This window comes from Rasamsonia byssochlamydoides (assembly GCF_041956645.1).
Source record: "Rasamsonia byssochlamydoides strain NRRL 3658 unplaced genomic scaffold VTN77scaffold_1, whole genome shotgun sequence".
Lineage (NCBI taxonomy): Eukaryota > Fungi > Ascomycota > Eurotiomycetes > Eurotiales > Trichocomaceae > Rasamsonia > Rasamsonia byssochlamydoides.
This window is the reverse complement of record NW_027192384.1, coordinates 943,546-963,360: the sequence shown is the minus strand read 5'-3', so window position 1 is coordinate 963,360 and position 19,815 is coordinate 943,546. Positions and strand designations below refer to the sequence as shown.

Here is a 19,815-nt window from a genome sequence, read left to right as displayed (position 1 = left end):
ATTATCGTCCGTAATGGATGAGAAATCCGCTGGATATAAGCAGGACGAGGACTCATGGAGTGTTTCCTCTGATACTATTGCTGATGGCGCTAAACCGAAAGTGGTCGCGGCAAATCTTTCACCGCCCGCGACTAGCTGGCGATTGCGGTACAGCTTTGTTTTCAGGAACGCTACATCAAGATCAACTCGGTTGTTGTTATATTGGAAAACATCCTCCAGCAACACAAGGGGGGCTGGACCAATCATCAGCTCTTTTTTAGGCTGAGGGCTCGGTATATCTCACTCGCTACCCTCCATCATGTTCTCAGCAAAAACGTCTGCCCCCGCGTCTGGGGGTCTGACAATCAACACCTCCGCCGCAAATTCACTGTTGTGAGTGACTGTCTCCTTCTCTCCCCCCAGCCTCTTCTATTATGGTTGCAATTTCTTTGTTTTCCCCTTCTGTATTTACTATGTTCTGGTTTTCATGTCTGCCACCAAAATGTCCCCCTTTTCTGTCTTGCAGACCGGACAGCTCTGCTTTCTCTCCAAATTGTTCAAGCATTCGAGTCGCATTCAGAATCATGGGGTTAAGGAAAAGAAAGAGCACGAAGGAAAAGGAGGTCAATGAAGAGGATGACAATGTGGCTGACTTTGAGGCAATGTTGAAATGCCTTGAATCGGACAGTGGCAGTTCCAATACTCAAACCACTTCTACGAGTCAACCGACGACCACGAGCACGACAGGAACTACAGGGGGTCTTTTCGGAAACCTGGGTAGCTCAACAAGCCAGTCCAAACCTAGTGGAGGGTTGTTTGGCAGCACCACGGGAAGCACTCAACAAGGTGGACTGTTCTCGGGGCTGGGTTCAAACACCACGAGCGGTGCGCAACAGACTAGTACGACGACGACAACATCGCAGCCACAGTCTGGAGGTTTATTTTCTGGCCTGGGGGGAACTACTTCCGGCACTACGACGCAGCAACAAAGTGGGGGGAGTTTGTTTGGAAACCTAGGAACTTCGACGACACAGAATCAATCGAAATCTCTCTTTGGTGGCCTTGGGAGCTCGACCACCGGAAGCAGCCTCTTGTAAGTATTTGAAAGGCAGTGTCTTATTCCACTCTACGGAACTTTACTGACTATCATTTCCTTGGAAGTGGTGGAAATCAAAATCAACAGCAGCAGCAGCAACAACAACAACAAAAACCCACCTTGTCTCTCTTTGGGAATCAAAATACCGGTACACAGCAACAGCCACAGCAATCTACAGCGGCAGCTGGAACCGTCGTCCCCGGTGTCAAAGTCGATGTCAGCAACTTGCTCCCCACGACCAAATTCGAAAGCTGTTCGGACGAGTTGAAGAAGCAAATTGAGGCCATCGATACCTTTATCCTTAATCAAATCCAGATGTGCAATGAAGTTTCGGATCTTCTGCCCACGATTGCCAACCAGGGAGCCACCATTCCCAATGACGTTGAATTCGTGCAAGGCAAGCTCGATACGATGCAGCATGCACTAGAAAACGATGCCCGGGATATTGATCATGTGCGGAAATTGGTGTCGCGTGATGCTGCAGAGGCGCAGGTTGCTTTTCGCGCAATCGATAATCTGAAGCTGCCGCTTCAGTTTCAGTCTACGAGTGGAGGATGGTGGTCTGTGCCAGAGCAACAACTTTCTGAACGACAATCACTGCGATCATCGATCAGAAACAGGAAGAGCACCCTCGCTCTCCCGGATGATGTGGAGGCAGACCCTTCTACGGCGACGTCCGTGAACGGTGTTCCCGTCAATCTTGTTGAGTACTTTTCGCACCGGGCGGACGAAATGCGATCCGTGCTCGACGCCTATAAGCGGAATCTCAAAGAGATCGAAGATCACCTCCACGGTGTCGAGGCCACTCTGAGCAGGCAGATCAACGAATTTGTCGCCTCGCGGAACCGGGACGGCGCTGCGGGTAACGCTGGAGCGACCAAGTCGCAGCTCAACGACCTTGCCGCTGTTCTCGGGGACGTGGAGGCAGGCATTTTTGGTGTTGCCAGCAGGCTGGGCGGAGTCAAGGAAGAGGTGCAGGAGCTGGTCTTGGGGCCTCCAACCCTGGGTCTTGGTAGACTCGGCTAGATACGACATATGACAATGAATGGGAGGGTCAAAGCGATTTAAAGATATCATGTTTGTTTGTACACTACGACTTTTCTCTGCAGGGCAGTATTATTCTCGGTAACTGCGTTCCTGGTTTCCGGCGTCTCGGATGTGGAAATGATTTCTTTTTGCGTGTCAGAGAACCCAGTCTGGCCATTTTTCTGATCGAATTTGCATAGGCGTCGTACGTAATGGCAGGCTTTGAAACGCACTAGAGCGTTTATGACAGGTTAAATGTAATGCATGCACTAATTATGCTCAGTACACGCGTCCCGACGTCATCCGCATCATCTGTAGTCCATGCTGTGGTTCATCTTCTAGCACAGCATGCAGTTTGGGAGTTGATATTTTCTGATCATTTCCCACTCTGTTAAATTAGAGTAACACTGTGATGTAAAGAGAGGCGGTAGTTATGTGGTGTGGTATCAGCTGTCGGGTTCAACTTGTACCAGCATTCCATCCACACCGTCTGCATCATTCCGCAGGACTTAGCAATTGGCATCAGAAAAAGGATAAGGTGTAGTGAAGTCATTGGACGGCTTCGATTAGGAATCCCGCTGTTCTCCTTCATATCAACCTGACCTGATCAACTGCTTCACAGAGTTACTGTACTCCGTACATGTTACAACAACGCAGTTATCAGGAGGAACGACTCAATCTGGTGCTTTTGTGGACCAATAGCGAGAAATTCCCATCTGAATGATCGCTGTAGGTATGTTGCATCTGTGCAGACCGACTTTCTGGCCCGAGGGAGCAGCGAGCAGCGATCTGATGATCTCGATAATATTGATAATTGACTTGTGGGGAACTCCCGTGGAGTGCAGAAAGCGCTACGAAAGGTGATAGGATAGGATAGCGAAGAAGAAAAGAAACGCGCAAGAATCCCCCGGTCTTGCGTTATCGGCGCTTGCGTCTCCGGACCCGATGAACCCGCCTTTCTGGAAAGCCGCGATACTGCTGATGATTGGTTAGTAAAAGAATCCATCGCTGTTGGACACTGTATGGGAATCCTGATGGACAGGGGAACAGTCAGCTTGCTTGCGTCCTCGCGTCGTCAGTCGTCATTCGACTGTAAGACTGATGGCGTAATGCTGCAGCGCAACTCCTTTCTGACACACCAGCATGGCATCAAATTTGGGAAGGTTGTCGGATCACTCAGCCCCGTACTCGTCGGGAACAGCCGTTTCTGTGCTCCCAGACAAGATGATGACAAGACTCTTCCCTGCTGTCATACTCGCTATCGATCGCGCCATTCTGGTCCCGAGTCACGATAGGCATGTGTCCAGAAGGATGCCTTAGTAATGGCAACAGCCTGTGTCATCTCTGTCAAGCGGTTCAAGTCCCAACGATGTGGGTTCTTCATAAAAGATAGAAGTCCCTCGTCTTTTGAGCTTACTGCAACTACCTCTGACTGCTACTTATCCAAGGCGCTTGCTTCAATTCTTATTTGGAGAGTCACGTCCTGCGATTAAGCTCGAGTACGGATACAGTATACCAGGACCATGGCACCATCACTCGAGGAACCCGTCGGTACTGCTACGCCAGCCAAAGCAGCGGACGCCCCAAACAAATTCAACTATGAACCAGGGCGGACGGATGTCGAGAACCACGAGAATTACGCCCACGAGGACCTTCTACCGTCATTCCCAGACCTCCACTGGGAACCATTAGGCCCCGTTCCTTACGAGGACAAGGGTCTGCTCGGCGACCCCAACTTTACCAACCTTCTCAGCGATGCCACGGATGTGTTTGACTACACGCCCAAGATTGGGACCGAGATTCATGGAGTCAACCTGGCCAAGTTGACGGATGCACAGAAGAATGATCTGGCTCGTCTGATTGCTGTTCGCGGGGTGGTCTTCTTCCGGGCCCAGGATGACTTCGACATTGAAGCTCAGCGTGACCTGGGGCGGTACTTTGGAACGCTGCACAAGGTATGCTCGAGAGTACCCGAGTTTTATCTTGATTTAGTCTATGAATGTATGTACTAACTTCTATTTGTTAGCATGCGACTACTGCTGTTCCACGGAAGCCGGGTTTAGAAGACGTCCATGTGGTTTACACCGGGGATAACTCTGTTGACCAGCGTGCCCTGTATGCGCCAAGTTTCTTGTGGCATTCTGATGTATGGAGCTCTTAATCCTGGATGGAAGGCAGTAACTAACTTGGGGCCACAGGTGACCTACGAAGTGCAACCTCCCTCATACACCTCTCTGAAGCTTCTCACCGGACCTACTCGCGGTGGCGGCGGTGATACACTCTGGTCCTCGCAATACGCCGCGTACGACGCACTGTCATCTCATATGCAGACGTACCTCAAGGGCCTGACAGCCCTGCACTCGGCAGAAATGCAAGCAAACGACTCGCGGGCGGCTGGTCGGCCTGTTCGACGCGAGCCCGTGACGACAGAACACCCTCTTATCCGCACCAACCCTGTCACGGGCTGGAACGCGCTGTTCTTCAACCCTGGATTCGTCACCAAGATCGTCGGCGTCCCCAAGACGGAAAGTGATGCCATCATCAGGTACCTTACCGAAGTCGTCACGACCATGCAGGAGATGCACGTCCGTTTCCAATGGGGCAAGAACGACGTTGCGTTCTGGGATAACCGCTCGACGGTAAGTCAGCAGTGTTCTGCTCCCCAAGATCGCTTCGCTAATCCCTGTCGAATAGATCCACACCGCTTCCTACGGCTTTGCACCCCATCGTCGTCATGCAGTGCGCGTTGCGCCACAGGCTGAACGTCCTTACTTGGATCCTGCCGGGAAATCGCAGGAGGAGGAGTTCGCCGCTCGGTACAATCTGCCAAAGGTGAACAAGGATGGGGCGCGGCAGTCGAATTACAATGACTGAACTGGATCAAGCTAGAACTCTGGAAGTCTGGAAGCTGGTCTTCTGGCTCTTCAATTGCTCACGATAGCTTGTTTCTATTTACATGACGAAGTGCGTACTTGGGATGACGGGACTATGACTGCTGTAAAGAAGGAACTTCAGGGTCTTTTTTTTTGTTGGCGCTTTGTTTCTTATAGCCTTCGACGCAATGAATCATGGTGAGTGTACTTGAATGTATCCAATAAACGCCCCTTAAAGATACCAAAAGAAAAGCGTAATCTCATACCCAAAAAAATCAAATTTGTTTCTTTCCACGATCCAGACTCAAGCGAGTATCAAAAGCTAAACGATAGCAAGAGAAGAGTCGAGTCGAGTCGAGTCGATATTCACCCAGCTGGCAGGATTAATCAGCAGGATTTCGCAGGACAGGTTAAAATAAATAATAGTTGGCTTAGTTGGTTTAGTTCAGAACCGTACATTCAGACGGATTCTAGCCATCTATTTGGATATTTACCAGTGCACAAACAAACAATAAATAAAGTCCATGCTATCCCCAAAATAACGCCACCATTTGAACTTATAATAATTATTATGTCTCGTCCAACGCCTGTGAAAGTCCATGCAAGCATGACTCATCCAAAGAAAAACACATTGCCCTGAGCATCCCGTCTGGTCCCCTTCATTTTCTGTATAAACTCCTCTCCTGGTTCGTATTCGCGCCATAGGCTGGCCGGGAAAATGTGTTTGTTTCGCTCGTACCACCGCCGATCCACCACTTTCGTCAGCGTTGGATCCGCATCGGCGCCTTCGAGGTCTTTATCGCTTGGTTGGGAAAGGGGATCGTCCTCTTTTTTCGGAGGCGGTTTGTTGGAATAGTCGAATAGCAAGCCGCCGGATTTGGAGAAACTGGGTACCTTGTTGGCGATGAAATAGTAAAACTCGTAATGCTGTGATAGGATTGTTTAGCATCTAGCATCGAGGATGGATGAAAGAAGGAACTCACGTGTGGTACAATTATCTCTCCTCGAACCAGCATCAGGTCATCCACACTGACTCTGGCCCATTCCCGGCGATTATCTTTTCTCACCCGGCCGCCGGTTTGAGCGCCGCCAACCCCGAGCTCAGCACCAACCTTTCGACATCGATCCAGGAACAGCCAGACAGGGTCGCCCTTTTTGACCTTCACGGTTCCTGCAGGGATATTGGTGCCGTCGTAGAAGACAAAGGGGATTAATATTTCCGTTGCCTTGATGGCCTCCTGCATTGCCAGAAACTCTTTGCGGAGAGCATCTCGTGCTTGCGCTTCAGCTTCGAGGGAGGCTTTCGTGATGGCTTTTGGAGGAGGAGGAGCATTCGGATTGGCGGTTATCTTCCGCACCGGGGGCTTCGGGCTAGCATCACCAGGCGTCTTCGACAGAGAACGCGATTCCCGGCCTTCGCCGGTCGTTGCAGCGGAATCCTCGCCGGTATCGTTGTCCTCCTCATTTCCAAACGAGAGCTTGCTCTTAGCAAGGGGCTTCTTCTTCTTCTTCGGCGGTTTCTCAGAGGAATTGCTCCCGGGCGTCTGCGCACTGTACTTCGTCCATTATTAGCAGAAGCTTGACTGGCGTTTATGGATAGAGACCTTGGACGCACCCGTCAGTCACATCGCCCGTTGAAGGTGTCGCGCTTCTTGAATTACCAGTTGTGAATTTTCCCAGAGACTTGTCATGCGCCTCGCGCTCCTTCTGCTCTAGGACCTCTGCCCGCCGTTTGCGAAATTCGGAAAGGTTGACCAGACCGACGGTTTGCGATTTCAGCAGATCCTCTGCGGAGGCGGTTTGGTTGGTGAAAGATCGCGGAGTCGACGTGCGACCCTGCTGCTCCGGTGGAGAAGGCATGGCTTCGAGAGAGATGCCTTCTGGGTGTTGATTCTATAAAGAAAGTCGGACTTGATGCGTCAATCGTATCTCCAACCTCGAAAATGACGCTAATGTCCGCACGCACGTGACAGCTCTGATGTGTTGATTGATAGCAACGGCCTTCTACAGAGACAACAAATACAATTAGCTGGATAAAAATTACTATATGAATCCATTTGAGACAGTTACTGTTGAGATATGTCCATTTTGGAATGTTTTAATGTGAGAGTTGGCTCTTTCTACGGTTCATTACTCCGTGTCTGCAGTAACCAAATTTCAGATAAGAGCTTGCACAACTGCAAAGGAAATTACTTTCCCCCCTCTATGTCTCTTTACTTATTTTACTACTGTCACAACAATTTCATCGTTGTCATCAGAAGGTGCCTAACTATTGCTCTTGCCTTTCCAGCTGCATTGAGTGATTGTAGTCAAAGCAAGGGTCGCTGAATGAGCAGACTAAGACTAGCATGACAAAGATGGGTATCCTGTTAAAAACGACTTAAAACAAATAGAAATATGTGAAAATAAAGAAAGTGGCCTTTACAGGCTTTGATGGCAGATATCACTGGCCAGTCGATGCATTCACGGCTGCCTCTTGTTAATACTGTAATTTCCGCGCTAGTGACTGGCGCTAAACTCCGCAGTTCTTCAAAGCTCAAGCTCCGTGGCCAAGCTAGGGAACACTACATCCGACCCCGCTGCTTTCTCAATTGAATGCCGCCGGGTTCATTGAAGATGGAGGAAGAAGATGATGATCTCTACGATCCCGCTGACACGCTGCCCCAGAATCAGGCGCAGAACGGCGACGCACAGCAAGGCGCGCCCGCTGTGAACCCAGCCGAGGGGGAGGAGTATGAGGAAGAAGAGGTCGAGGATGACGAGGTTCGTTCGGAGTTCTCCCCACGTCTTGTGCTCGATCACATCACTCAATTGGCTATAGGACGACTTCAACATTATCACTGAAGCTCCTGCAGACGCTACGCCAGAGGTGTAAGTGAATTATTTCCTTGAGTGGGCTGTATGAGGGACAAAGACCTGACTACAGACAAGATCACATCCTCGCCATGTCACCCTACGCAACGAGCCTCAGCGGTCCGCTTCTGTAGATTCGGCAGCTGCTGCAAAGCCCTCGACGCCCTCGGTTCCTACCAAAGTCGAAGGCACTTCTCCCTCTGTTGCACCGGCAAAACCTGCCGCGCCATCGAAGCCAGGATCTGCTTATCCCCCGGTACATACGTCGACAATAGATGTCAATGCGAACCCTGTTCACCCCGTCACGGGAAAGCCGTTATTGTCCACCGATCTCGACAACGATTTTCCGACGGAGGATGACAAGCCGTGGAGACGGCCCGGTTCAGACATATCAGATTATTTCAACTACGGGTTTGATGAATTTACGTGGGCAAGCTATTGTCTGAAGCAGCAGGAGCTACGAAAAGAGGTGGCCGACCAAAAGAAGCAGTTGGAGGATATGCAAGCTTTCTTGAGCATGGGCGGTCTTCCGGGCCTTCCTGGTGCTCCGCCTGGAGCTCCTACGTCAGGGCCCGGCCCGGCGCCTGCGCCTGGAGGTCTTCCAGGGCTGCCAGGCATGCCGGACATGTCTCCTGAGATGATGCAGGGAATGCTGGCGAGTATGATGGCCCAGGGATTAGATCCCTCATCAATGGATCCCATGTCATTCATGCAGCATGCTCAGGCCATGATGGGAGGCGGTCAGCCTGGCGCTGGCGGTGGACAGCAAGGCCAACCTGGTTTCTCCGGACAGCCGCAAGGCCAGGGGTTTGGAGGACAGGGGGGTAATCAGCAACAGATGGGCTTTAGCGGTTACAATCAACAAGGAGGGTTCGGCGCTGGTCGAGGCCGGGGCGGAGGAGGGAGACGATGGTAATTAATGGCAAACAAATGTAACATTGATTCTCTTCCAGTTGAGTTTCAGAAAGGCGGCTTTCGGCGGGCTTGGGTATACATGGATGCAGGCGTTAGTGCAATATTGCAAATGGAATCTGGACACGAGAGCGTTTGATCCCGCATAGATCTAGCCAACTAGGATTCCTCACGAGCTAGCATGACTTAATGCTTGTAATGACACCCAGATGAATGAAAATCACAAGAATTAGACGAGACAGGCTGCGAAGGTCGCAATTGTCGGTTTTGTACAGAGTATAGATGTGGGAAACATTCACTTCAAAGGGAACTAAATCTTAAATTTGATGAGGTAGTAAATAATCATGAGTTGAAATCATAGACTATTAACAAAGTAAACCCATTTGAATCAGAAAACATCACTTATCAATCAACAGCTTCACGTTTTCTATAATTTCATGTGTTTTGATCTAACCCGTTCGGATTGCCCTCGGCTTTTCCTCCCGTGATCATCGGACATGGCGGTCTTGGCATTCTGGAAATTTCTCGCCTCCCGGAAAACATAGCAGTCCAGATCTTATTCCTGACGGCTTGTTTCTTTGCTTCAGCTTTCCTCGCACCTTCAGACGATCCTCTGCATTAAACTTCCTCGCCGTATCTTCCTCGTGCCCGACGTTCTTCCCTGCAGCTCCTGCAGCTCATCCCAGATCCTCCGTCATCGCAATGGTATGTCAGCTCATCTCCGCCTGGTTCGGACGGCAATTGTTGCCGCATGACAACATCGCTCGATTTACTTTATTTCCTTCCGTTGGGAGCTCCATCTAACGAGGTCGTGTTCATCCAGGCCCTCCGCAACATCAAGAACCTTGCTCCCCTCCTGGACCGCGTCCTGGTCCAGCGCATTAAGCCGGAGACCAAGACCTCCTCCGGTATCTACCTGCCTGAGAGCAGTGTGAAGGACATCAACCAGGCCAAGGTCCTCGCTGTTGGACCTGGTGCTTTGGACAAAAACGGCAACAAGATCCCCATGAGCGTGCAGCCTGGTGACAAGGTCTTGATTCCTCAGGTGAGTCGCCTGTCTTCGAGTTTGTGAAGTCGAATTACGCTGGGAAGTATAACTTTTCTGGGGGATGATACTGATTGTTCGATTTTCTGCAGTTCGGTGGCAGCCCCGTCAAGGTTGGCGAGGAGGAGTACGCCCTGTTCAGAGACTCTGAGTACGTCAAGCCAACGGTCTGGTGGTTTGAACATCTGTTCTGACTGCTTTCAATAGGATCCTTGCCAAGATCAACGAGTAAACGATATCTTCCTTCGCCTTTAACGCCTACCTTGCGCCTTCCATTTGTCCGGAACTGTTGACCGGACTGTCGCAATGTACTATATCATGTAATATCACGAACGTCGTCGTCATGCAATCATAGAAAGGAGGTGGAAAAAGCTAAATTCAAAATAAAGGAGTTCGCCGGGAATCTTTTGCTAAAGATTTGAGATCAAGTTCTTGGTCTGTGCGGGGAACGAACATTTACCTTCTTGGACACAATTTCTCATGCCCTCACGTCTTTCCTCTGTCGTCATTTTCAAAGCGATCTTGCATATTCATTTATCCATGATGTATTTCTATTTATTCAGAAGATTGATGCGCATTTAGCGCTCGGTCTGGGCTAGCTGAGAGCAATCCCAGGCTTATGAATCTCCTCTCTACACTGGATCACGTGAACTTCCCATGGATTGATTGGCTTGTCGTCGTTTCAACTGCTCGACCCTGGCGGTTGTTCCGCTACAGACCCTGCCATGACGATAGGGTGACTACGATCATGAATCTGATCTGATCTGATCTGCCAAGAAAATCAAGTAACGATGCGCTCACCTATCAAGTTTCAGGCCGCCGCAGCTTTCCCGCTGCTCGGCGCCAAAATGCAGATAGTCGCAGCGAATGAAACCGAATTTAATAAGGTGTGCAGACATGCCTGTAATAGCATAATCTGCAAGGATGAAAGAATGTCCATCGCTTCGATAAACTTGGATCAGCTTGAAACCTGAAATTTGAAACTGAGTCTCTTTGCGTGGAGCTTCAAGAGCTTAAAATGCTGACGGGTTCTACTAGTTATTTGCTGCGTTCTGCTCGTATAGTCTATCGTACACAGCGCTACAGTATCTGACAGGTAGTTTCCATGACCCTGCTTGATTGACTTCCCTACAGGTAGTATTAAACAAAGGCACAATGACTTCTTGGCATTCTATTATATGTGCTGGGAACAATTGAATAGGTGCCTAAAATGAATACTATTTATTGTTACCTTTGGCTGGGTCTTTCTGTCTCATTCACTGTTTGTTGCCTTCAGGACAATGCTCTTGTTCGATTCTTCATTGTTATTGTTTATAGATCCTATACACTCTTTCTGTTGTTCTTTAATTTCATGGCCTTCTTGGTCAACTCCTTCTTTAGTTCTTCGTCCTGTTGTTACGCGTGTTTACTTCTCTTTGCATTGGGAATCTTCCTTCATCCTAGCTATCTGCCACTCTTTTCTCGTCTTATTTTCCTTCGTTCATCCTGGGTTTAGTTGATTGCATCCTTCTACAAGCAAGATGTTTGGGTTTACTTCATCATGGTCAGCTGCGCTGGCTGTTTGTATACTGAGTCTTCTGGCAACATCACAGGCCCACACTGTCATGACAACTCTGTTTGTCGATGGCGTCAACCAGGGCGATGGTGTCTGCATTCGCATGAACAACAATGGTTCTACGTCCAATTTCTTCGTCAGTCCCGTCAGCAGCAAGGATATTGCTTGTGGTAAGGACGGAAATCATACTCTGCCTTCTTAAGTCATCAGAACTGATAATGAAAAGGAATGGAAGGAGAAATCGGCGCCGCAAGAGTCTGTCCAGCCAAGTCCTCTTCAATCTTGACATTCGAGTTCCGTGAACACCCTGAAAACGTGAGCTCTCCACCTCTTGATCCATCACACAAGGGTCCTGCCGCGGTGTACCTGAAGAAGGTCGATTCTGCCACTGCCAGCAACAATGCCGCGGGAGACGGATGGTTCAAGATCTGGGAATCCGTCTATGACGAGACATCAGACAAATGGGGGACGACGAAGATGATAGAGAACAACGGGCACATCTCCGTTCAAGTCCCGGAGGACATCGAGGGAGGATACTATCTCGCTCGAACCGAGCTTCTGGCTCTTCATGCCGCGAGCGCGAATCCGCCCGACCCACAGTTCTTTGTGGGCTGTGTGCAGCTCTTCATCGAGTCGAATGGAACGGCAAAGCCGTCGACTGTTCGCATCGGTGAAGGCACCTACAACCTGTCCATGCCGGGGTTGACCTACAATATCTGGGAGAAGCCCTTGTCCCTGCCATATCCGACGTTTGGTCCGACTGTCTACAAAGCTGGAACAGCTCCCGCAGCGGGTACCTCTACAGCTTCTGCTGTTTCTTCTAGTGCTACTACTACGGTAACTCCATTACCAACTGCCAGTGTCCCGAGTTCACAGCAAAACGTCGGCGAATGTGCCGTTGTTATTGCAGAGGAGATTGAGAAACGAGCAGCTCCTCTCGTCCAAACCGAGGGACTCAAGCCAGAAGGGTGTATCTTCGTCAATGGCAACTGGTGCGGATTCGAGGTCCCTTCGTACACTGACCAAAACAGCTGCTGGGCAGTAAGTCACTCTCCCTTTCATGACATTGCACCAAAGAAAACAGTAGGGTGGAAACTTGACCAAGCTGACAACTCATGTTTACGTACAGTCCTCCAACAACTGCTGGGCCCAATCCGACGACTGCTGGAACAAGACCCAACCGACGGGGTACAACCTCTGTCCGATCTGGCAGGCCAAATGCCGGGAGATTTCCAACGGTTGCCAGAACGGGAACTGGACTGGGCCTCCTCACCAGGGACAGGACATTACTCCGCCATGGCCGTCGTTGACGGGGTCGTTGGAGATTTTCAACTGAATCTCATTCTCGGGATTTCAGGACTTCGAATCAGTTTATTGTGCTGTACATACATACGGGTGCTTATGAAGTTGATGATGGACCCTCAGTTTGCGACGAAATGAATGAACGACTGAATGATTGAATGGATAACGATCGATAGATATCTTGGAGCTTTAGAAACTGTAGCAGACAAACAAAATTCATGCTTGAAGGGCTTGCTTCTACGAGCTTGAGTCAAAACCAATGATCAATGAACAAAAAACCCAAACTCCAGATAAGCATTGCATCTTTATCTATCTTGTCTGATGAGAAACGACATGTAAAACATTTTTGGACAATAATGAATGCTATAAAAAAATGACAACAAAGAATCACACCTAATTATTGTGACTTTCTTCCCCTTCTTAGGTCTCCTTGCTTCATCTGAGAACTAGCCGCATTGTCAATATATCTGGCAGCTTCCTAGCTAACGGTGAATCTCTCAGTGGATCTCGCATCCTTTCTTCTCTTCCTTCACCTTCTTCATATCTGAATGCACGGAATCCGCCGCTGAAATTTACGTTCTGAAATTCACTGTTCCGTTTCCCCTACTCCCAGCGTAAATCTTTGTCCGGAATATACCTACGTAGTTGATCTGTTTCATTCACTACCCGATTTTTTGTTTAGCCAGTCCGTCAGTCTGTCAGAGATAAATAGCCCTTATCTCCCCACCTGCCTGCCTACCCACACTTGCTTGGATAGATGGATAGAAACAAAGAATTTTATATATGCATATCTCTCCTTCCTCCACTTCCTGGATAGACTCCAACACTTTACATCGTTTACCTTGCACTGAGCTATCTCAGGCTTTATATAAATTCATCACCAGCCTTCATCTTCTCATAGGCTTCATCCTCGCTCTTGTGCCAGACCTCTCACGTGCAAAAAGCGTCATTTTTGTGCACGGCGTCGGCTCACTGCCGCTACGAAGACTCTCCACTCCAGCACTTTGATAAAATGGCGCTTGTCTCGTCGTCATCGAAGAAGAAGAGGCATCTCAAATGACGGAAAGGGGCAATCCACAGAAGAGCATGACAATACGGTGCGCGAGCCGGACGAGGAACTGTGAAATAGCGACCGAGGAAGACAGATGTCTTTACAAAAGCAGTACAGTCCAGAAGGAATTCGGCGTGGCCTGAACAAAGGCACCAGTGACCAGCTTATCCGCAACCCAACTAGTTGCAAGCAAGCAAGCAAGCGCAAGCAAGCGGCTAGATAATCCACGAAGAAGAAAAGCGAGACGACTATCTTCAACGCCAATTCTCTGAATCTACACAGGCGGGAAAGGAAAGCTCACAACCAACTCAGAGACGCGAACGATAATATGTTGGATTACTGAGAAGTCTCACGGTGACATCAAGCAACAAAGACGAGTCCGAACCGGTGTGACTCAACCCAGACAGGCAATGTGATTCGGAAATATATACTTGCCTACGACAACAAACAGCATCAGGATATGGAGTAGTCTTTGCAACGCTTGGGTTTACGTTATACTCAAGACTGTATCTCAATTGAAGCGCATACAGTTTTAAAACAGCCGGCGAATTTCGTGGGTTCGGTTCTCTGGTGATATCCTCACCATGGCAGGGAAAGCCCAGACTGCATACAGAGAGTCTCACTCTCAGGATCCTTCAAATCGGGCTGATCATAGTGGATATGTACCTTGGCTACATCAAGCATGACCGGAACAAAAACCACTGGAGTCCCTATGTAGGCCAGATCAAACAGCATATTGAGTGTTTTCAACGCAACGACAATGACAGTCCACCCTACATGTACTTCATCGCTTCAAAGGGCAGATGGTATCGCTCCATGAACACCATTTGACTTTGGAGCTTATCACCTGCAACAATCCGCAAGGTCACTGCAGGAAAAGGGTCAACGGTAAGAATATCAGTGGGTATGCATGGAACAATGAACACTGGTTCTGGTGGAATCACTATTCCATACATCAACATGTGTGACAACGGATTTTACACGGTTGGGGATATTTCTGATAGATCGGACCTGCTAAACGAAGTGTTCGAAATGAACATGTTTCTGTCGCTCCCGAAGTCAACGCTTCAAAAATTCTTCGGTGGCCGGAACAAGTATGCAAGGAATCTTCTACAGAACAAAGAGACGGCCTTTCGATCGTTGTCAGAGGCGTTTGCACGCGACGAAACGCACGGCTAATCGCACTGTACCCTCACTTTGCATGGGAATTGTCTTCCTATCGATCATCTCCTTCCTGCCTTTCTCGATATTCTATTGACAATCTACGTCAACTGACGCATTTTAAAGCACATCTATCGCTCGTATGCGCCAAAATCATGGACAGTAGCTACGAAGAGCGGACACGGTCTCGAACCCGGACATATACATTATATACGATGACTTTCATGAAGATTCTTGTTCCCGGAGGACCACGACCAGGGCCAGAGAGACAAACCTCTCGCAAAGGGATCACGATCGAGTGTCTGCGACAGCAAATACAGGTCTGTTGGGAGCAGAACAGAACAGAACAGAACAATCCCAAAAAAGGGTGTGAAAGACGACGCAAAAGGGGGGAAAGGATCTATGGAAACTACCTATGTATGTACATTACTGTATGTAGAAACAAGCGCGACGGGTATACCAACATAAAGAAAGGAATCAAATGTGACAAGAAGTTCAGCATCCAAAAACCTCAATCAATGGACATTTCACAGTGTCATAGAGAGAGAAAGAGACCATAAATATATATATATTGTATGCATATATGTTGTAAAGTACATACGTCCAATGAAGGAAAGCAAACAGCGCAATAATTGATTGAGATTTGGAATCAGAATAATATGGATGGATAGAAGTGATAGGGATTATTTAAGTAATTATTAGGGAGCTGGGAAGCCGCTGTCAAGCAGTTAAAGCACGTCAAAACCTTACCTGCCTGCCTTATTGTTACGTACTGTACGTGGCCTGGAGATNCCTGGAGATCGATAGGGCGCACCCTCTTTATTCCTTGAAGGGGGGGGGGGGAAAGAAAGAAAGAAAGCGCCGGATTCAGGATTCCAGAGTGTATGTATTACGTACACGTAGCTTAATGGCAATATATCCTTCCCTTCTAATTAGCTAATTGCATTACTCAACATTTCATACAGTATAAAGCCAGCCAGACAGACCAGACAGACAGACGAGATCCAGATGTCCCCGAGAGCGCAGAGAGAATCTACCTACCTAGTCTAATCCACATCCATGTTCATATCTACATCCAGATCCAGCGCCCAGTCCAACTGCCAGTCCTGAACAATGCACCTTTCCACACGGTGCAGGACCCTTTCTCCGACGATCTCTTTGAATAGACGTTCTCGTTCTGAGGGGGGCAGTTCGATGAATAGTGAGAGGCCTTGTGCCGCTGCTGGTGTAAGTGTAAGTGTTGGCGTTGGTGCTGGTACCCTGCCTGCCGTCGATTCTCCAGCGCTGATAATGCCGGTATTCACGGCGGTGACTGTGGTAGTGGTTGTGGTGGTGGTTGAAATCTCCGGAAACGTGTTACAGTCAGGACTTTGGTCTTGTCGACCTGTATTATCCCTCTGCTGATAGGAAATCTTCAATACCCCCAGTACTGTCTGCGCAGCGAAGGGATTGAACCCTGCTCGACGGAGGAAGAGTTCCCATTGAGTTTCTTCGTCGAGGTAGGAGAAGAGGGAGACGGACGGGAAAGAGTCTTCCCTGGAATGGTGGTGATGGTGGCGACGGGTATCGCTATCGCTATTGATTGAAACTCCAGCAGAAGACTCTTCTTCTTCTGATCTTTGTCTTCGCGACGGAGAATATGTCCCTCCCTGCTGATTGAGCGCATGTTTCCTAGCGATCGAGCAGATCCAGTTTACTACCTCTGCCTTAGAAGCAGGTACCAAGAGGGGAATGACGGTCGAAAACTGCCCGAGCGATGCGCAAAACGCCATCAACGATCGGATTGACGACAGCGTCTTGGGATCGGTCGCAATCGGCCTTGACTTGTCAACGCCTGTAGCAGCTACAGGCAACCGAATGAGGACGTAGATCTGCTCGTAGCGCATGGCGACACGGTCAATTCGTTCTCGAAGGGGTGAATCGAAACTAGTTAAAATATCTGTTTTTGACGTAGATGCAGCTTTCTTCTTGTGGCCGGGGAGATAGACCTGAGTCGTTTCTTGGGACGTGGTCAATATGATGCCCGTTTGTGGTGAGACGATGATATCCGCTTCTTGCTCTTCTTCTCCTTCTCCTTCTTTGGTTATGACCTCTTTTGATCTGACACCACGATTTGGAAAGCTCGTGTAGTCTCTGAATATGAGTTTCGGAGCTGGCGATAGTTTTTCAAGCCACCGTACAAGATGGCGATCGGATTGTAGGAGGGTAGCAGATACAATCAGCAGCAGAGGCGTCTTGGATTGATGCGCATTTTGGGGTATCTGTGGTGTCAAGTAGTCATAGTCAGGCTCAGGAATAGGATCGGTTGGCATTTCTTCATCATTGCGGGTTTCATGAACTTGTACGTGGATATTAGAACTCTCCGGCATGGCCGTATCGGACGGCTTATCAAAGTAGGGGCTCTTTTCAATCTTCCTTCTCTTTGTTTCTCTGCCTCTAGTCTCCATAAATGTGGATAGAGTACCAAGGGTCGACATAGCAGATGGAAAAATCGTATTGCACTTGCCCATGTTGCTGAATCTGCTTCTGATCTTCTGGGAATTTGAAAATCCTTCTTCAGATTCTTCGACTGTTATTTCTGTGTCGACGTCTTTTCCCTGGTTTTCTTGATGACTTTTCCTATCTGTTTCCAGGGCATCGATAACAGACTCTTCTCTATGGCCCTGTCTCTCAGGACCTGGTTCCTCAACAGACGTTCCTGGATCAAGAACTTCAATACCGTCCGATTGATGTCCAGGTAGTTTTGGTTCCGCTAACAACGCTGGAGAGTCGCCAGCGGTAGTAGCGTCCCCAAATGGATCCGTAAATGATTCCACGTAACCGTTATTTTCGCTATCTTCGTTCGCGTCGACAGTTTCCAAGCCTGGCTGGAGAGACTCCAAAGATGGTTCCTGGTTTGCATCCACCCTCGAAAGAAAAAATGTATCTGTTGGATCATGCGATTGCGTATCGCGTACAAAACTGGGACCTTGCAAGTTGTGACCCTCAGTCGACATAGATATAATAAATTTTGGTGAAAGAGACGGTACGGCCGTGCTTGCTTCCTGCTCAACAAAACTTAAGGACTTTCTCTTTGAGAAAACCTCCACAGCCTGCATTGCAACTGATACAAGTTCAGAAGGATCGTTAGCGAGGTGCATCCCAGCAACACTTGACGGAACAGTTTCTGGAGAAGACTTGATGTCAATTTCAGCATTCTCCTCTGACAATCCCGGGACTCGTGTATCATTCTGATTTTCCAGTAACGTTTCAGACGAGACATGTGGGGTATTCGGGCGTGAAGTTTTCTTTCGCTCATCTTGACACCTTGATTGTGATCTCGGTCTGTCAGAAGGATGGATGCTGAGAAGTTCTCCAAATTCCTCCAGAAAGTCGTCACGAATGCTTGTATAGTTGCCTTCTTCGAAATTTGATGGGGATATCGAATAGTCAATTGTTTCTGTCGATCGTTCTTCTGCCTCGGTTTGGTTTGAAGCTGTACAATGGAACTCGAAGTTCGACGGCGGTAAAAGAGAAGCAGTAGACGAGAAGCGACCGGAAGAAGTAAACTGCGTTTCTGGTTCGAGGTACAGGGGAGAAATTGGCCTTGGAGGATTTTCCTAATTGAATCCATGGTCAGCTAGAGGTAACAAACGGAAATCATGATAATGATACGCCTTCATACCTCACTCATATCCAGTGCTGTGTTGAACAATTCTGTAGTCTCCCTAGTGAAAGTCTTCTCATCAGGCAATCGAGCTTCCTGTAGAAATCGGAGGGTGCCTTTGGAACAGTCAAGCTTCTCAGACTTCACCTCGGCCCAGATTTCGTCCGGCAGTTCCCAGAAATAATCTGGAAAAGAAAGTCCTTCGTCGTTTTCAGTCTGCTCTTTCTCCAATGGGAGGAGCTCCGACAATATGGTATCAAGATGAGGCCGTTTGCTGAAAGTAGCCAGCTCATTTTCGCATTCTGCTGTCAGAAGAGGAGGCTCCAGCTTGAGGTCTTTGATGCGGTGATATTTTGCAAGAGACGCGTCCCATTCAGCGTCGGTGATTCCACCTCCAGACGAAATCTCTGCCAGAACAGACGATAGAAAAATGGCCGCATCTTTTCTCACTTCGAGCTTTTCTTTTCGCAGTTTGCCCTCGATTGTATTGCGTGAGGCAGAGAAGTCCAGAGTAGGTGCGTCTCTGGTATCTGAGATGTCATGATGAACGCTTTCGTCTTCAAGTAATGGAAGAGCAAGACCAATGGGATCAACTGCCTGATGATCAGTGGCAATGCCGTGGAATCTGGCATACTCTAAGAGAGATTGCTCGTGTGAGTCGTCCATTCTTCGTCAAAAGCTTTTCTTCTCTATCACTGATTTGGATTTGCTTTGAGGTCGACAGCTGTCATCATCAGGGGACTAACCTTGATTCGGCGGAGAGAAACCAACACCAGACTGCAGATTCAGCAGACTTTTGATTCAGAGGACAAAATATCCACAGCGCATATTTCTTTGACCTTGCGTGTCTCATGTTCTTTAATTTGGTTCTCATGATTCTAAGGTAGCCAGCCAGAAGATGCTACTCTGAGCAACGAGGCTCTGTCATATAATAATTAATAGTGTATAATTTTAAATACCCCCAAGGTAGGCCTGGAATGTCATATTCTTGTCCACCAAAAAAGGAATGAGCAGAGAAAGTAATATAAGGTTATTTAAATTGAAATAGTTACTAAAATACAGTGTTTTCCACGGACTCGTTCAAGGCTTTTCATCACTAAAACATGGATAGATAACTCCGAGCTAACCACGTTTCAATGGAGAAATTTGGTGTATTCATATCTATCGACCACCCGGATTATGTTGTAGGCATTTCGAAAGGAGGTGCATTCTCATTTGGGCGAATATCAGATGACGATAATATAGATGACACGGGCCATGGATGTCCTGTACTTGTTGTCTTCTGTCCATAGCTACTTGGAGCAAGCGAATAACTG

At 48.5% G+C, this 19,815-nt stretch overlaps 7 protein-coding genes across 7 annotated transcripts; 5 read left to right on the top strand and 2 right to left on the bottom strand.

Moving 5' to 3' along the window:
- Nucleotides 1-298: 298 nt before the first annotated feature.
- Nucleotides 299-2,101, top strand: VTN77DRAFT_334 (uncharacterized protein; the record flags this gene model as incomplete). The annotated part of the gene is made up of 3 exons (XM_069419277.1): nt 299-372; nt 668-1,072; nt 1,141-2,101. The coding sequence occupies 3 exons, from the start codon at nt 299-301 to the stop codon at nt 2,099-2,101; spliced, it is 1,440 nt and encodes a 479-aa protein (XP_069282696.1).
- Nucleotides 2,102-3,624: 1,523 nt separating this feature from the next.
- On the top strand, nt 3,625-4,975 carry VTN77DRAFT_333 (uncharacterized protein; the record flags this gene model as incomplete). Its single annotated transcript, XM_069419266.1, has 4 exons — nt 3,625-4,056; nt 4,128-4,247; nt 4,300-4,740; nt 4,796-4,975. 4 exons carry the CDS (start codon nt 3,625-3,627, stop codon nt 4,973-4,975), a joined length of 1,173 nt encoding a protein of 390 aa, XP_069282695.1.
- Nucleotides 4,976-5,586: 611 nt separating this feature from the next.
- VTN77DRAFT_332 (uncharacterized protein) lies at nt 5,587-6,834 on the bottom strand (the record flags this gene model as incomplete). The annotated part of the gene is made up of 3 exons (XM_069419255.1): nt 5,587-5,901; nt 5,958-6,525; nt 6,590-6,834. The coding sequence occupies 3 exons, from the start codon at nt 6,832-6,834 to the stop codon at nt 5,587-5,589; spliced, it is 1,128 nt and encodes a 375-aa protein (XP_069282694.1).
- A 735-nt stretch (nt 6,835-7,569) lies between these two features.
- VTN77DRAFT_331 (uncharacterized protein) lies at nt 7,570-8,743 on the top strand (the record flags this gene model as incomplete). Its single annotated transcript, XM_069419244.1, has 3 exons — nt 7,570-7,737; nt 7,796-7,845; nt 7,906-8,743. The coding sequence occupies 3 exons, from the start codon at nt 7,570-7,572 to the stop codon at nt 8,741-8,743; spliced, it is 1,056 nt and encodes a 351-aa protein (XP_069282693.1).
- A 698-nt stretch (nt 8,744-9,441) lies between these two features.
- Nucleotides 9,442-10,016, top strand: VTN77DRAFT_330 (uncharacterized protein; the record flags this gene model as incomplete). Its single annotated transcript, XM_069419233.1, has 4 exons — nt 9,442-9,444; nt 9,563-9,784; nt 9,877-9,935; nt 9,992-10,016. 4 exons carry the CDS (start codon nt 9,442-9,444, stop codon nt 10,014-10,016), a joined length of 309 nt encoding a protein of 102 aa, XP_069282692.1.
- A 1,288-nt stretch (nt 10,017-11,304) lies between these two features.
- Nucleotides 11,305-12,675, top strand: VTN77DRAFT_329 (uncharacterized protein; the record flags this gene model as incomplete). Its single annotated transcript, XM_069419221.1, has 3 exons — nt 11,305-11,509; nt 11,566-12,380; nt 12,469-12,675. 3 exons carry the CDS (start codon nt 11,305-11,307, stop codon nt 12,673-12,675), a joined length of 1,227 nt encoding a protein of 408 aa, XP_069282691.1.
- A 3,224-nt stretch (nt 12,676-15,899) lies between these two features.
- On the bottom strand, nt 15,900-19,165 carry VTN77DRAFT_328 (uncharacterized protein; the record flags this gene model as incomplete). Its single annotated transcript, XM_069419210.1, has 2 exons — nt 15,900-18,452; nt 18,518-19,165. 2 exons carry the CDS (start codon nt 19,163-19,165, stop codon nt 15,900-15,902), a joined length of 3,201 nt encoding a protein of 1,066 aa, XP_069282690.1.
- Between the last annotated feature and the right edge of the window lie 650 nt (nt 19,166-19,815).